Source organism: Thamnophis elegans, chromosome 14 (assembly GCF_009769535.1).
Source record: "Thamnophis elegans isolate rThaEle1 chromosome 14, rThaEle1.pri, whole genome shotgun sequence".
In the NCBI taxonomy this organism is placed as follows: domain Eukaryota; kingdom Metazoa; phylum Chordata; class Lepidosauria; order Squamata; family Colubridae; genus Thamnophis; species Thamnophis elegans.
In genome coordinates this window covers 24,252,742-24,268,431 of record NC_045554.1, presented here as the reverse complement: position 1 = coordinate 24,268,431, position 15,690 = coordinate 24,252,742, and the positions used below count along the sequence as shown (strand labels likewise).

The 15,690-nt window shown below is 43.4% G+C and overlaps 1 protein-coding gene across 7 annotated transcripts in view; it reads left to right on the top strand.

The window, feature by feature from the left end:
- KCTD15 (potassium channel tetramerization domain containing 15) overlaps positions 1-15,690 on the top strand; it is a 70,769-nt gene that overhangs the window by 43,245 nt on the left and 11,834 nt on the right. For 6 of the 7 annotated variants that reach the window (XM_032230927.1, XM_032230925.1, XM_032230929.1 and 3 more), the window contains exon 4: positions 8,878-9,183. In XM_032230927.1, coding sequence (XP_032086818.1) covers positions 8,878-9,183 — 306 coding nt within the window. Of the gene's footprint in view, positions 1-8,877; positions 9,184-11,944; positions 12,093-15,690 lie in introns of those variants that run through there. The other variant, XM_032230928.1, reaches the window with a different exon arrangement.

The window sequence follows — 15,690 nt, the reverse complement described above, 5'->3', positions numbered from 1 at the left end:
TAGCATCGCTGCCTCGAAAAGGCTGCAGCAAACTTCCCAACAAGAGGCATGGGCAATCTGGAAAGCACTGTGCCTAGTGCCCAGTTCCAGCCAAGTGCTCCTGCAGCTCAGAAAGGTCACACTTGCCATGCGCAGGTCTGTGTTGCTTCCTGCTGAGCCCTTCCTGGCCAAGCCAGCTTCCATGATGCTTTCCAATCAGTGGGTTTCCCTTAACCTGGTGCTCTGTTGCAGTTATTGGAATGGGTGGGAGTGAAACACCCCAAGTCAGAAGAAGGAGTGTGCAGCCCTTGAAACCTTCTCTAGTAAGGACCCACCTCTGAGACCGCCTGCTCGACCAGGCATCCTTCAGCTGAATTGGGAAAGCAGCAAGTTGGCTGGCAATCCTTAAAGCTGAAGCCCTGAACTCTGGAGGAGGCCAGCTAGAGAACGTTGATTTAGCAGGGTTTTCCACAGGGAACAAGGACCTGGGCTTGTTTAATCCCTTAGCTCCATGATGGTGATGGTGGCACGCGGAGCCATTTCTGAGGGCACACGAGGCATGGGTGCCCTGAACAGCTGATTTTCGGACTTGATTTTGGACTGCTTTTCTCCCTCCAGAGGCTTGAAGTCTCCGGAGGGCAAAAAATCACCCAACACACAAACTGGAAGCTCGGGAACGGACTTCCGCTTTGCATGTTGGGCCGTTTTTTGCCCTCTGGAGGCTTCAGGGAAATCTCCTGAAGCCTCTGGAGGGAGACAAATGGCCCAACAGGCAACCCGGAAGTCCATTCCGGAACTTTTGGTTTGTGTGTTGGGCTGTTTTTCACCCTCCCCAGGGTTCTTGAAAACCTCTGGAGGGGGCGAAAAACGGACCTACCGGGTCCATTGGAAGTCGGAAGACAGGCCGTTTCTGGCCTCCGGAGGGCCTCCATTTTTGCCTTCCCCAGGGTCCAAGAAAGCTGTGCATGCATGCACAGGGCAGCAGGGGGTTCATGCGCGCATGTACAGGCAGCACAGCGGGGGAGCATTAAATTATGGGGGTGGACATGGACGTGCGATAGCGCCCGCGTGCTTTTGGCACCCGAGACGAAAAAGGTTCCCCATCACTGCCTTAGCCAAATGAGTGGATAAGAGGATGAGTTGGAAAGAGTTATGGGTAGGATGGCGCTGAACGAATTATGGTTCTGAGTGACCCTACGAATTCTGGCCATCCCAGCACCCCTGCAGCTGCGGTCACGTGATGTGAGAGTTTCACAACAAATTCATGCTTACCGCAGGTTGCAGCACATTGCAATCACATGATCACCTCCCCAGAAAGTCAATCCAGAAGGGTCCCCTGCAGAAAACTGCAGGGAAATTCGCAAGACGCTGAAGTTCGTCTCCTCCAGCCCTTCTGCACTGGTCCTGCACAGCCCCGCATATTCACCCTCATGTCTCCCCTGGCATTCTTCTGACCTCTTGCATAGCCCCTCACACCTGACCTATGCTGTACCTCTTGCCTCTTCCCAGCTACTTATCTGCCTGCCTGCCTGCCTTCCTGCCTGGGATTTACAACTTCTTGCTTACTTCCCCACTGATTTTGGTTGTGGGAAGCTGGCAACAAGTTGCCTTGCCTAAGCAGGGGATTCCGCTAATAGCAATAGCACCTAGAGTTATGTACTGCTTCACAGTGCTTCCCAGTCCCCTCTAAGCAGTTTGCAGAGTCAGCATATCATCTCCAACAATCTGGGCCCTCATTTTACCCACCTCAGAAGGATGGAAGGCTGAGTCAACCTTGAACAAGTCGGGATCGAACTCCTGGCAGTGAACAGTCAGCCTGCAATACTGCATTCCAACCACTGCACCACTAGGGCTCTTGCAATAGCAACAGGATTGCAGGGATTGCTGTCACTAAGCGATACAGCCACAGTTTACTATCACATCCTTAATGATAGAAATTCCCATTGCAATTACTACCGTAAGTACCTCTATAACTGCAATATATATTTATTCTTTTATTGTTACTTCAAAAATGCATAGCTGTCCTTTAGAGCAAAAGCTTTCCATGAATGACTTAAACCTCTTTAAAAAAAAGCCACAAACCAAATAGTATCTCAGGTATAATGGCAGCTGTATACAAGATAGTAATACTCCACTGTGATAATTTCTAGTAGAGGCACAGAAAAGTATCTGATCCTAGACACGTAGCGTTTATAACTGGCTGCCTCAACCACATGAAATGCGTTTCAACTGAATTCAAAACAGCTTTCTAAGCTTAAAAGACTTTCAGCATAGTCGAAGCCTCCTGTTTCAAACAGGAGAATGTTGAAACTTGAAACATTCTGAATTCAAACCATTAGTAGCAAAAAGTAAAGCAGCATAAATAAAATAAATTAAAAGGCTCTATTGCAGCACAGCATATTAAATTATTCACATATGCCAGGATATGAGCCTTTATTCCACTTGGGAAATAGGAATCTTTGATGAGGAACCACTGAGCCAAATTATGCCAGAAACTATAAATGTCTTTAGTAATGTGTTTTGGATGGTCAGGAGAAATGTGCTTCTTCGGTTTTGTTTCTAGATTTGCAGAAATAAGGGGGTGTCCCATTCTATCCAAATGACAGGGAAATGCAAGTGCATTTTTTAGTATGAAGCAGCAGGTCTTGAGTGACCAACCTTTCTCTGGGCTTCTCAGCGTTCTTGGGAGGTGATCAATATCTGCTCCACTTTAATGCTCCTTTTGCTATTATGATTTGAGATATCTAAGAAAGAATTTAAGCATCCAAGACACAGTTGTAACAAGGCTTAGTGAGCCTTAGTAGGACCACCTCTAGAGTACTGCATCCAGTTTTGGTCACCATACTGTAAAAAAAAAACATTGACACTCTAGAAAGTGTACATAGAAGAGCAACCAGGATGATGAGGGGACTGGAGGCTAAAACATAGGATGAACGGTTGCAGGAACTGGGCACGGCTAGTCTAGGGAAGAGAAGGACCAGGGGAGATAGATTAGCATCTTGCAACATTTGAGGGGCTGCCACAGAGAGGAGGGGTTCAAGCTATTCTCCAAAGCCCCTGAAGGTCCAGACAAGGAATAATGGATAGAAACTGAACAAGGAGAGATTCAACCTGGAAATAAGGAGGAATTTTCTGACAGTGAGAGCCATCAACCCATGGAGCAGACGTTGCCTTCGGAAGGTATGGGAGCTTCATCCCTGGAGGCTTTCAAAAAGAGATTGGCTCTCCTGCTTGGGTGGGGGGTGGGTTGAACTAGATGATCTACAAGGTCCCTTCCAACTCTGTTAATCTGTTAAGACTATGGCAGTTCTTACTGAGGAAAATGAATTGTACAGTTTCTTTTGGAATGTTTCATGCAACTCAGCAGGAGTCATTGAAACAAATGCCCAAGGATTTGGGATGCTGTCCCTTTTAAGCAGCACTATGAACAGAATGCAGCATCTCAGAAATGTTTATACTGGCTCCATGGGCCCTCCGTGTATTTGAATTGAACTGCCAGGATTTAAGTGCTTCAGCATTTCCGTTAATCAAAGCAATATTACAAATAGAACCTTTTTAGATTTGAAAATTACAGTACGTTGCTTGAGATTTGGGCTCCTTGGCATTCTCCCTCATCTCTTGCTTTCCAGAAAGTCTTCCTTGATTGTCAAAGTGGCTTGGAAAATAGCATTGCCATGTGGACCCTATTATGAGTTTGCTGATTAGCTGAACTACAGCCGAACTGGATTCTGTTCAACATGCAGTGATGCAAGATATATTTCTGAAAAACTTGTGCTGGAAGGACCGCCACTGCTGTTTCTACCGCCAGTTGTCTTATTCTTCAAAGTTGCCTTACTGGCATCCATGCTAACAGCTGTCTGATCTACAAGGGATTCGGTCATTCTTATAGTTAGGAGCTTATTCTTATAGGAGCTTCATCACTGGAAGCTTTCAAGAAGAGATTAGACTGCTATCTGTCAAAAATAGTGTAGGGTCTCCTGCTTGGGCGGGGGGTTGGACTAGATGACCTATATGGTTCCTTCCAACTCTGTTAATCTAATCTAATCTAATAGATGGATTTAGAAGCTGATCCAGATAATGGGAAGGAATAAGCAAAAGAAAATGCTATCTATAAAACAAATGTGCTGGTATGTTTTATCTTTCCTATGAGATAGAACAATGCAAAATGTAAAGGGAGGTGTAAATCCTCGCACCTCTTATTCGGGGAGTTTTTCCACCAGTTCCAGCAGGGCTGATTGTGGGGCTGTGCTCTTAAAAGTCCTGCCTCCATGGAGGGCTGTTTTCTGGCTAAGCGAGTGGTGAGCAATGGAGACAGCCATGCCTCTTATGTTCTTAGCTAGCAATTCTCTATTATCACATCTGGCTGGTGTGTTTACAGTGCATATTAACTACTGCTGCAGTTGCTAATAAGGCAAGACTCAAAGTACCCTCACCCTTGGCTTAGATCCTCCACTTAACTCTACAGCACGTAGCAGCCAGCAACAGAAGGACTTGGAGTTAGCAGTAATGGCTTTTTTTAGAAGTCACAGGAACATGGGGACTGTCTTTGCAATGGTAAGGAGGCTTCCTCAAGAGCAGGCTGCCGGATAGGTGGAGAACCCATTCGAGCCACAAGATTTGGCTTGGATCTCCAGCGCTTCTGTTTCCACCACTGCACCCTCATGCAGCTCCGAGGGCTGAAATGAGGCCTAATTTTGTAGCCAGCCTTCCCAACCTCCTGTGTTTTGCCTGTGCTGGCTTGAGAGGTGTAATCCAGGCATAGCTGAGAGCACCAGCTTGGAGGAGATTGGGGTGGCAACAGCCAGACTTGCCAGAGTCAGTGCTTTGATCATTTAAGACTGGAATAAGGTCTTGTTATTAATATTGCTGGAGAGTAAACCATCCCTCTTGCCTTGGGCCGATGCCTCCTGTTGGCCATAGCTTGTATTTTAGCCATTTCCCCTTGGCAATGAGTCCCAGAGGGGCTTAGCTTGTTCTCCAGCACCTTGAAAAAACATTGTCAGCGCTTTTTCATTTGGACTCCCCATTTCCTGCCCCGAGTCATCTGCATTAAAATGGGAGTAAAGCCGCCTTCTATCAGATGAGCAATATCAGATTGGCAGCTTCCCGGGTGCAGCTAGCAGCCAGCCTGGGAAGGCAGTTCCGCTTCTGCCTCTTGAAAGTGCTTCGTGGGTGTTGTTCCCTTGCTGATTTGGGCTGACCGGCTTCCTCTTGAGCAAGGCAATGAAATGGCACTGGAGGATGGGATGCTCGGGAATCAGCGTTGCTTTCCAAGCTGCAGACGAGACGTTGATGAGCATGTGGTCTCAGAAGAGCTGCCCCTTGGAGAGGTAGGACTTCTGAGGACTCAAGAGGGAGAACAGATTCAGAAGAAGCAGGGAGTTCTTGGGGAGAAGGAGAAGGGGGAGAAGAATATGCTTACATTAAAAATGTCCTTTTCAGAAAACGGTGCATAGAGGAGAAGGAACTTGGCCGCTTTCTTTCTTGTTCTGTTTGCCTCTCCATCCCTTTGACAATCTTCTCAACATCTGTATATAGGCAGCAATCTTTGGAAGCTGCATTAAAGGAAGCAGGGGAAGAATGGTCAGAAAATATCTCACCCTTAAACCCCCATCAGTCAGGGGCATAAAATAATAATAATAATAATAATTCTTACTTTCTATCCAGCTCACAAGAGAAGAATATTCTCCTGTTGGGCCCAGTCATCCCAAATAGGAATAATAGTTCTCCACCCAAATATATTGGAATGTTTTCAAGTTATCTTAAAACAAAGCCTATCATTAGAAGAGACGCCCGCAGTTTGCCCTCTGGGAAATCTTTGCTACACTGCTGGGAATGGAGATGGCTTCTGCCCTCCCCGGCCTGTAGCCCTTTGGACCATGAGAAACTCCCCCCCCCCCCCCATCACTCTCCTCTTGGCCCTGTTCATTGGGAAGTCTGGGAGCTGCTCCCAACACACCTGCAGGGCAAAGAATTGGAGCAGGCGATGCAGAGCAACCCAATCTTAATGTTCTTTGCAAATATTAAGATGAGACTTCCTGTCTTCTCCAGGTGTGGCTCTCAGGTGCCATTCAGGTTCTTGTAGGGCTGGCTGCCAGAACTTTGAGGTATGTTTTGCAATGCTTTGCTTCAGCAATACCCTATGGTGGAGAGTTCTGCAGATTTCCTGCCAGATTTCTGTAAGAGAGTGAAAAAAATGGTTTGCCTTATAAGCCTATACAGCTTAATCCTTGCAACAATAAGAGGGAGATAAGTGTTGCTTGGAATTGAAGAGGCTATAATCCTATGGAATTAAAGAAATATAATTGGTGAATAAATTCTGGGATTTAAGTTCTCTTTCTGGCACGATCTTTGGGACAGGGTTAAGCTGCTGCTGTTGCCCCTGACTTCAGCCTTCCTCTGCAAGCAGGTACATCATACTGGTGCCTTTCCATAAACCAGAAATTCGGACTGTTCAGGTGCTCTGAAATAGAATGATTCACAGTCCAGCTTCTGTTAGGAAAGGAAAAGGTGGCCCCATGGCTGGGATTGGATTTCTATGACCTACAGCTTAAGTGCATGGGAGACTGCAAGACAATTGCAGTCCAGGAGTCAGGAGACCAATAGGAGACATAAGGAATGGGCTGAAGAAGAAATATCCAGAATTGGGATAATTGGAGGATAGAGGTTCGTTCTCCAAGCTTGTGGATTGGTTTCCAAATGTTTTGTTACCAAGCTAGGTAACATCTTCAGCAGAATTTAGGGAAGTGCCCAAAGAATGTCTAATTGCAGAAGGCAAATCTAGACCTTGGCTTTGAGGTAACCAGACAAATCTTGGTCTGCAGACTTCTGATCTTTTGCTTCGAACATTTAGTATTGTGTAGTTACAACATCTTTATCTCTTCCTTCTTGAGGACTTTTTAAAGATGCTTCTAAGTAGGGGAGTTAGACAAAGCAGTTTCCCCCCTTCCAATATTTGTTGCCTGAACTGAAGTAAGTCTTCTTGATTCATCTTGATCCTCCAAGACACCCATTGTCCTCTGGACTCCCTGGGGGCCAGGAAAGAAACCTTTGAAGGAGGATTTCCTTGTTTAATGGAGGTGTCATTTTCTTGCCAGGGAAGTTGGACCTTTCTTGTGGGAAAACTGCTCTGCTACAGCCTAATCAGGGTCACAGGCTCCCTCATTCCACAATTAACCAGTGGAACAGCTTGCCACCAGAAATCATGGGTGTGCTGTCACTGGAGAGTTTTAAGAAGAGACTGGACAGATAGTGTAGGACAGGTTCTCCTTCTTGAGCAGGGGCCGGACTAGAAGACCTCCAAGGTTCTGTTCGGTTCTATTCTATTATCTGCCCATCTTAAGGTAGGCTTTGTGCTGCATTTCTAACAGCCCCCAAATGCTTGCAGAAAGTGTTTGAATGAACTCTTAAACCTTGGTTGCTTATAAGTCTACAAACAGGATGCCTTCATTTTTCTGTATTGTTTCATTTGCTGCATGTAAACCTGGCAGGTTTTCTGAAAAATGATCTCTGAATAGTCCCCTTCTTAAGAGAGGTAGGGTACCACAGAGTTGATCTGAGGAGGAGGATGGTCACCAAGGGAAGGGAAAAAAATCTCCAACCTGTTGCTGCATGCAGGAAAATGTGTGTACCTGCTTGGTTAAACTTTTTTGTAAAAAAAACTATGTACAGCTATTTTTAAGTACAGCCTCACCCTTTTCATACAGTATTTATTCCAAAGTACGTCACACGTGAGTTCAGTGCAATAGGATTTCAGATTTAGATTGAGTAGCCAATTAAAATTTCCTATTTGATTGCAAATCAGTGACAAAATGGATTCACTGGCTCGTACTAGTGGAAGATTTTTAGGCAAGTAGGGATGACCATGAATTAGACTGCCGTTTAGCCTATGGAGTTCTTTCCCAGTTACACACAATTAGATGCAACTGTTGTAATAGTGACAATTAGGAAAAGCACTCTAGGGCAGGGCTCCCCAAAACCCTCAGGCTGCAGCCAACTACCGGGGCCTCATGACCAATGGGCAAATGTTCACGCGCAAAGCTCTACTCATGTGAATGGCAGGCCCTTGCCCTCGCACGCAAATCTCCACTTGTGCAAAGGAGCTTGTCCATCCATGAGCACTCTCTGCTCAGTCACCCTTGGCTCATGTGAGTGCAAGTGCCATCCGCTTGTGTGCAAAGCTCCATCTCTGTGAATGGATGTCGCCTTCCACTCACATGCACCCCTCGCTGGGCCGCCAAGATGGCAAGGTTGGAGACTGTTGCCCTAGGAGATCAGTTCTGGCAAGATTCTGCTTGTGCTGTGGTGGCGCAGTGGTTAGAATGCAGTACTGCAGGCTACTTCTGCTGACTGCCAGCTACCAACAGTTCAAATCTCACCAGGCTCAAGGTTGACTCAGCCTTCCATCCTTCTGAGGTGGGTCAAATAAGGACCCAGATTGTTGGGGGCAACAGACTGACTCTGTAAATTGCTTAGAGAGGGTTGCGAAGCACTGTGAAACAATTAATAAGCCTAAGTGACATTGCTGTTGCTGCGTCTGTTGCTTCAGTTTATTGTATGGCTCTTATATGCACAAGTGGAACAAAAGGCAGGCAGGCAGGCAGGCAAATACACTGCAATCACAACATCTTGGAGAGGTCAGAGTGAGCATCCGCGCCTGCTACAGCGGCTGGCAGGACTGGGTAAGCCCCTTCCAGGGTAGGACTTTGGCCACATGGCTGTGGCTGCCATCTTGACTTTTTGACTCCCCAACCCACCACCCCCATGCAAAAGGGAATAATGGACCTTTTGGCATGAGCGGAATATTAACCTTTTTTTTTAAAAAAGGTCTGTGTTTGCAGGGGTCAGGAGAACAATCCATCGATGCTTCTAGTCTCTCCCTCTCCCTTCTTTCCAAAGGACTTCAGTCTTTTGTATGAAGAAGCCAAGTATTACCAGCTGCAGCCGATGATCAAGGAACTGGAGCGATGGAAGCAGGAGAAAGAGCAACAGAAACATTTCCAGCCCTGTGACTGCTTGGTGGTGAGGGTGACGCCGGATCTTGGTGAGCGGATCGCCTTGAGCGGGGAGAAGGCGCTGATCGAGGAGATCTTTCCAGAGACGGGAGATGTGATGTGCAACTCGGTGAATGCCGGCTGGAACCAGGACCCCACCCATGTCATCCGCTTCCCTTTGAACGGCTACTGCCGGCTGAATTCGGTACAGGTAATTCTGCCCTTCTGCCTTATTTTTTGTCAGCGGAAGAATCCTCTTTGCTTTCGTGTCCCTCCACCTAGTGTGTGGCAACATGGTTTATGGCAGGGGTATGAAACTGAAGGCCCGAGGGTCCGGATCTGGCCCATGGGCCCACCCTGGAAAGAGTGAAGGACTGGCCCACGGTGCCTCTGCCAGTGAAAATGGAGCACGGGAAGGTCGCACAGTCCTCCCTGGCTCTGTTTTCACTGGCAGAGGGATGCCGGAGGTTGTCGCAGCCGAAAACTGAGCCTCATTGAGTGATGTCGAGCTGGCCACACCCCCAGCTCCCTGAGGTCAGACACAACCCTGATGTGGTCCTCAATGAAATCAAGTTTGACACCCCTGGTTTATGGTGAGCTCATGCACTGTTCAGAGTATTTCCTTCCCCCCCACCCTTTCCTCTCTCTTCTTCTTTCCCCTCCCAAGTTCAAGCAGGAGAAAAAAAATAGATTTAGATTTTGTATATGTTAGCACCACGCTGATCTCATAATGGTGTTAGCCTGACAAATGCTAATTTTTTTCATCACTGCATACCCTGCAGTCCTCTTTTTCCTTCTACATTGCCCCTAGGAATGTGGGGGGGGGGGGGGACCGATCAAACTACAGTACGTACAAAAGGAGAAAAGGAAAGAAAAGGGGGAGAGAAATGTTTTGCATGCCACTTTGTAGAAAATGCAACAATGTTTAAATGCATAATTTATGTCCCGCTCATAATTAAATGATAGAGCCTGCAGGATGGACTTTAAAAAATGATCTCTGCACTTCCCCCCCCCCCCAAAAAAAAAGATGTACTGTAAAAATTGCCCAGAGTATTTAAAATAAAATGTGTTCCACTTTATACTCAAAGGTTTTTGTGGGATTGATTGAGAGTTTTTTTTCCTTCTATCCTTTTTTAAAGTTTTAAAATTAGGTCTTGAAACAAAGGCAGGCTGATCAGCAGGTGCTGGAAAAAGCAAGCTGGGTTCCCTGTGTCCTTTGGCGTCTTCTGTGGAAGAGTTCTCCCACCAGGGCTAGTTGCCCCCAGGAAGGGGGACCGCTCAGCAGGCTTTGATAGAGCCTCACTAATTAGGGAAGGCCAAAAAACATGGTTTTTCTTGCATGAGATTTTCCTTAGGTGCCATGCAGGAGGGAGTTCATTTCTGGCCAAAGATTTGGGCTGGTGGGAGCCAAGGAATAGCAATAGCAATAGCAGTTAGACTTATATACTGCTTTATAGGGCTTTCAGCCCTCTCTAAGCGATTTACAGAGTCAGCATATTGCCCCCACAGTCTGGGTCCACATTTTACACACCTCGGAAGGATGGAAGGCTGAGTCAACCTTGAGCCGGTGAGATTTGAACCGCCAAACTGCAGTTAGCAGTCAGCTGAAGTGGCCTGCAGTACTGCACTCTAACCACTGTGCCACCTCGGCTCCAGGAAGGAAGCCCCCAAGGCCATGGTTATTCGTGTTACCTGGAGTGCCCAGTCCTGAAGAAGAGAAGGAGCCGCCTTGGAAGTCTTTTTGGGTGATGCTGGTGGCTGAGGATGAAGTGGGAGATGAATTCCTACCCAGTTTAATCCTTGAAACCCCAGTGGAATTTCTCCCCACTGTTTTTAAATCAGCTTATTTATTAATAAAGCACAATACATGGCTTGATTTCACTGTCACAATTGCAGAGTGGAATAGATGTAGGAATAAAAGTTATAAAATCAGAACAGACTATAAAACGGCAAGAATGGATTAAAATGATAAAACAACGGTGATGTTAAGCTACGAGAAATAGAGGAATACTTTGGCTCTGTATTGGAATTTCATGCAAGCCAAATCCCTCTGTGGCTCACTGGGAAATGGCTTAAGAAGCCCAAGATCCAAGTGCAGAAATGCCTCCTATACAGAGTGAGAGAAGAAAATGGAGTTGTGGTTTATTTTTACCTCTAGAATGCTATATTCGGTAAGGGAAAACTATTGATTGATCAGCTGAACATAAATCTAAAGATTGTGCTTCCAAAATCCAGCAATTTCTGAAGTTTCTAGCTTGATGCCTTAATCACTAACCAACTGGAGGTTATGATAATGAAGACAAACCAGGAGTTAGAGAACCCCTCCCCCAAAATAAAGATAAAACAAATCCATTTTTTTAACTTTAGGGCCATGAGATCAGGTGGTCCATGGTGACTACGTCAAACTCTCCAAATACAGAAAAATTGCCAAAACAGGCTACTTTCCAACAACTGAAAAGGAAGTGAATTAAAAGCATTTTTTTTTGTTTTATGACAGCCATGCTTTCCCCATCAGGAACTGTGGAAGCAGCTAAATTACTTTTCATTAATCTTAATTATTCCCAGTCTCACCTTTAATCTACCCACTCCTTCACCCAGAATCCTGTTGCTGTCATTCAGTCATTTTGCTGCCCAAGCCGAATCATATCATTTGGGCCATTTTTTTAAAAAGGAGTCCTGACAGCAGGTGGCTTCCAGGAATCTTCTACCTCCTTTCCTATTCTGATTTTTGAAAAATAGTACAAAAAAAAGCACAATGACTCCACAAATGAGCAAATGTCAGTGGCCAACCCTGGGGGACAACTGCATTTAGGGAGTAACAATCACAGTACAGCATCTCATCCCTGAAACCAGTCTATTAGTTCTTGAAAAAGTGCTTTCATTGGTAGTAATGAAACTTGGGAGTGTTTTCCCATGTGAAAATCCCAAGCCAGGTTCAGCAAGGAAAATAAAGGCTTCCCTTTTTTTTCCAGTTCTACCCACAACTGATGGGATGGAGGCCAGTATGGTATAATAACCGATCTTGGATTGCAAAGATCTGAGCCAAATTTCTGGTTCAGCTGTGTTGTCTTGACAGTGGAGCAACCAGAAGGAATCCCTAAATAGTATGTGCACCTAAATATGTTACAATCTCAACATGAAAAGGTTGACATTCAAATCTTCTTGAGCATCTGCCAAGGTGTCCAATAAAGCATTTGATGAGTTAATTTTATCTGGAGATAATATATTTAGCAATATTTAAAGCGCAAAAGCATCAAGTTGCTAAATTCTTCATTTCAGATTTTTGCAAATATTGGAAGTTTGTTCACTTCACCTGCAGATTTATAATCTTTCACAATGCTTTTCAGCATGACAAGAAATTAAGATATTTCAAAAGTTGCTAATGTGTTAGATCTAAATTGAAAACATTTCAGTTGGATACACAGTCATTTTAGAACATCTAAATTCTTCTTGCACTATGCTATATTTTTTGAAGAAATGATTCATAAACTGGTCTGAATCATATAATTTATTAATGTGCGTGTATGTAAATAGATACATATTTGACTTAAATTTTTTAAGTTAGATTAGTCCAAAGTAATTTTTTCATGTGAACAAAGATCAAATTTTAGTCCCCAAATTTTCCCAATGTAAGTTGCAGCCTGTCATGCTAGAATTGTGCCTCTGCACAAATATATCTTCATGTGAATAATTATTCTAGAATATTTTACAGAATCAATTTGGGTAAGAAAATTCCATTTTTATAAATGTCTAGAGATACAGTATGTTTATCCAACTGGCTTATTTCAGTTAGTTCAATACCCTGATAATTTCTTAAACAAATGTACAATACCTACAAATGGACGTAAAGAATCTTAATTATCAAGGAGACTCTAAAGACTGCATGCTCTAAAGATCCTAAAAACACCTTTATACACAAAATATCATTTGATTGATTAGTAAAACAGACCAGTGTTCTAAAATCAAATCTAATGAAACACAAATAATTTCCTTGGCAAGTTCCTTAAGACAACATACAATGTGGTGAAATATATTTATAATTTGAAGGATTGAGATATATTATACTACTAATAATAACAAAAGATAACCCAGCTCAAAGTATATTTCAAGAATTCAACCTGCATCGTAGCAAAATATTATTTTTTCATACACGGTGAAGTCGTCATTGCCAACTCAGTTTACTCTACATCTCAAATATCGGTTAATTCTCACTGTTTTATTACTGCAAAGATCCAAGCGGATTCATTGGCAAAGGATTTAAGCCTCATTGCCAGACTGCTGTGGCAATTTTTTGGAGGCGTATTTGACAAATAGACTTCAGTGATCAATTGTACACTCTGCAAAATTAACCCTAACCTTCCCCAGCTTTAAAGTTAATGAAAGAGAGAGAAAAAACCTTGATTACTCAGCTCCAACAGACGAGCAGCAAAAGACTCCATGGATATGATATCCAGCTGCCCAGGAAAACCAACTTAGCTGGAGGGCTTCCTGGTTTCCGTGGATTTGAAAGTGTCTTTTACTTCCTATAACAATAATAACAATTCTGAGTTTTAGCAATGTTTGAAAGATTTATCTTGATCAAAGAAACATTCAGTTTCAGGAACCATTGAGTCAGCATTTAAAAGTTTGGTGTCACACTTTAAATATTGTTTTATTTAATCAAAATGTTTGTATAGATGAGGTTTAGGGTCTGAGTGCCTGAACAGAGGGACTCTGGATCCAGGAAAGGGCGCAAATGGTGCACAAGGGGAAGTGGCACAAAGGCTTTTGTAGCCAAGGTGACTGCCTGCTCTTTGAATAGGAATCAAGAGTCCGGGAGGATCATTCGGAGGCAGTACAACCCATCCAGAACCAAAGATGTTAAGTTCCCAGGATCTCCGTCTCCCCAGGATCATTTATACCAGGGCTCTCCAACCTTGGCAACTTTAAGCCTGGAGGACTTCAACTCCCAGAATTCCCCAGCCAGCATTCTAGGAGTTGAAGTCCTCTAGGCTTAAAGTTGCCAAGGTTGGAGACCCCTGTTTTATATGGTTTAATTACTGTAAAATCTCCATGCGTACAGAATATTGACTTCCAATTTAGCACATAGAAAAATGTCATATAATTCTTAAACTAGGAATTGTCACAATCTTATTCCAAAGTCCTTTAACCTTTTTTCCCAAATTAGTGCATTCATTTCTCCCCTGAAATATATGCAACAAGCTGACCCAGATATAATAACCCCAATAGTCATTAACTTTTATATCATTTTTTTTTGTTTTAACTGGCTAACAAAAATCATAACACTACTGTTATCAGGAAAAATTTATTTTATTTTGTTTTATAAAATAATAATAATAATAATAATCAGGAAACTCCTGTTATCAGGAAAAAATTATTTTATTTTGTTTTTAATAATAATAATAATAATAATAATAATAATAATAATAATAATAATAATAACTGTTGATCATATACTCAGCTGCTGTAAAAAAATCATGCAGACTGATTATAAATTGCGGCACAATTCAGTAGCACAAATGATCCATTGGAATTTGTGCAAAAATTATAATATTAAAACAGCAACAAACTGGTGGGAACATCAGCCTGAAAAAGTCACCGAAAATCAGATGGTCAAGATCTTGTGGGATTTCCGTATGCAAACGGACAAAATACTGGCGCATAATACACCAGACATCACACTGGTTGAGAAAAATAAGGTCACAATCATAGACATCGCAATACCAGGTGATAGCAGGGTCGCCGAGAAGGAACATGAAAAAATCGCAAAATACCAGGACTTAAAAATCGAAATTCAACGACTATGGCACAAACCAGCAGTGGTAATTCCAGTGGTAATTGGCACACTGGGTGCTATTCCAAAAGCACTGGAATTACATTTAAAACAGTTAAAAATTGACAAAATCACCATTAGTCAAATGCAAAAAGCCGCACTGCTTGGATCTGCACGCATATTACGAGAATACGTTATGATGTCCTAGGCCCCTGGGTGGGGCCCGACTAGTAACCAATGCCAAATCCGGCGAAACAACTGGCCGCTGTGATACAATTGTATAATAATAATAATAATAATAATAATAATAATAATAATAATAATAATATCGCGACCTGGCCATCGAAACTACACGGCTATGGATGAAGCATGTAAAATGATACCCATTGTCATCGGGGCACTTGGCACCATGTCAAAGAATTTTACAAGATACATCAACAAATTGCAGCTTCCTGCAATAACACCAGTGGAACTGCAAAAAACTGCGCTACTTGGAACATCTTATATTTAAGAAGGTACTTGGTTGATACCTAGGACGCTGGGAGCAAACCGTATCAACCATTAGCACCAGTCACTGCTATTTGCAATGCATTTTTGAATGTTCAGTTGCCTGAGTTTCATGTTTAATGAATAAAGTGTAATAATAATATATCTTTATTACGGTCAACGACCAGTTTTATAAAACAAGTTTTCCTGATAACAGTAGTAGTCCTTTAGGAACCTGATTGGATATACCAGGAAAACTTGTGTTATGGTTTTTCTACTCCTTCAATTCAGGTTATTAAAAAATAATTGCATCAGGTGAGTGGGTAGATGGACCAATTATCTACTCTCCTTCTGGTGGGCCACAAATTTGATTTCCATTGGGAATGCATGCATGTACCTATTGCTTATCAAACTGCTGCCAATATGGAAATGAATAAGGGGCATTAATAGCCCAGACTC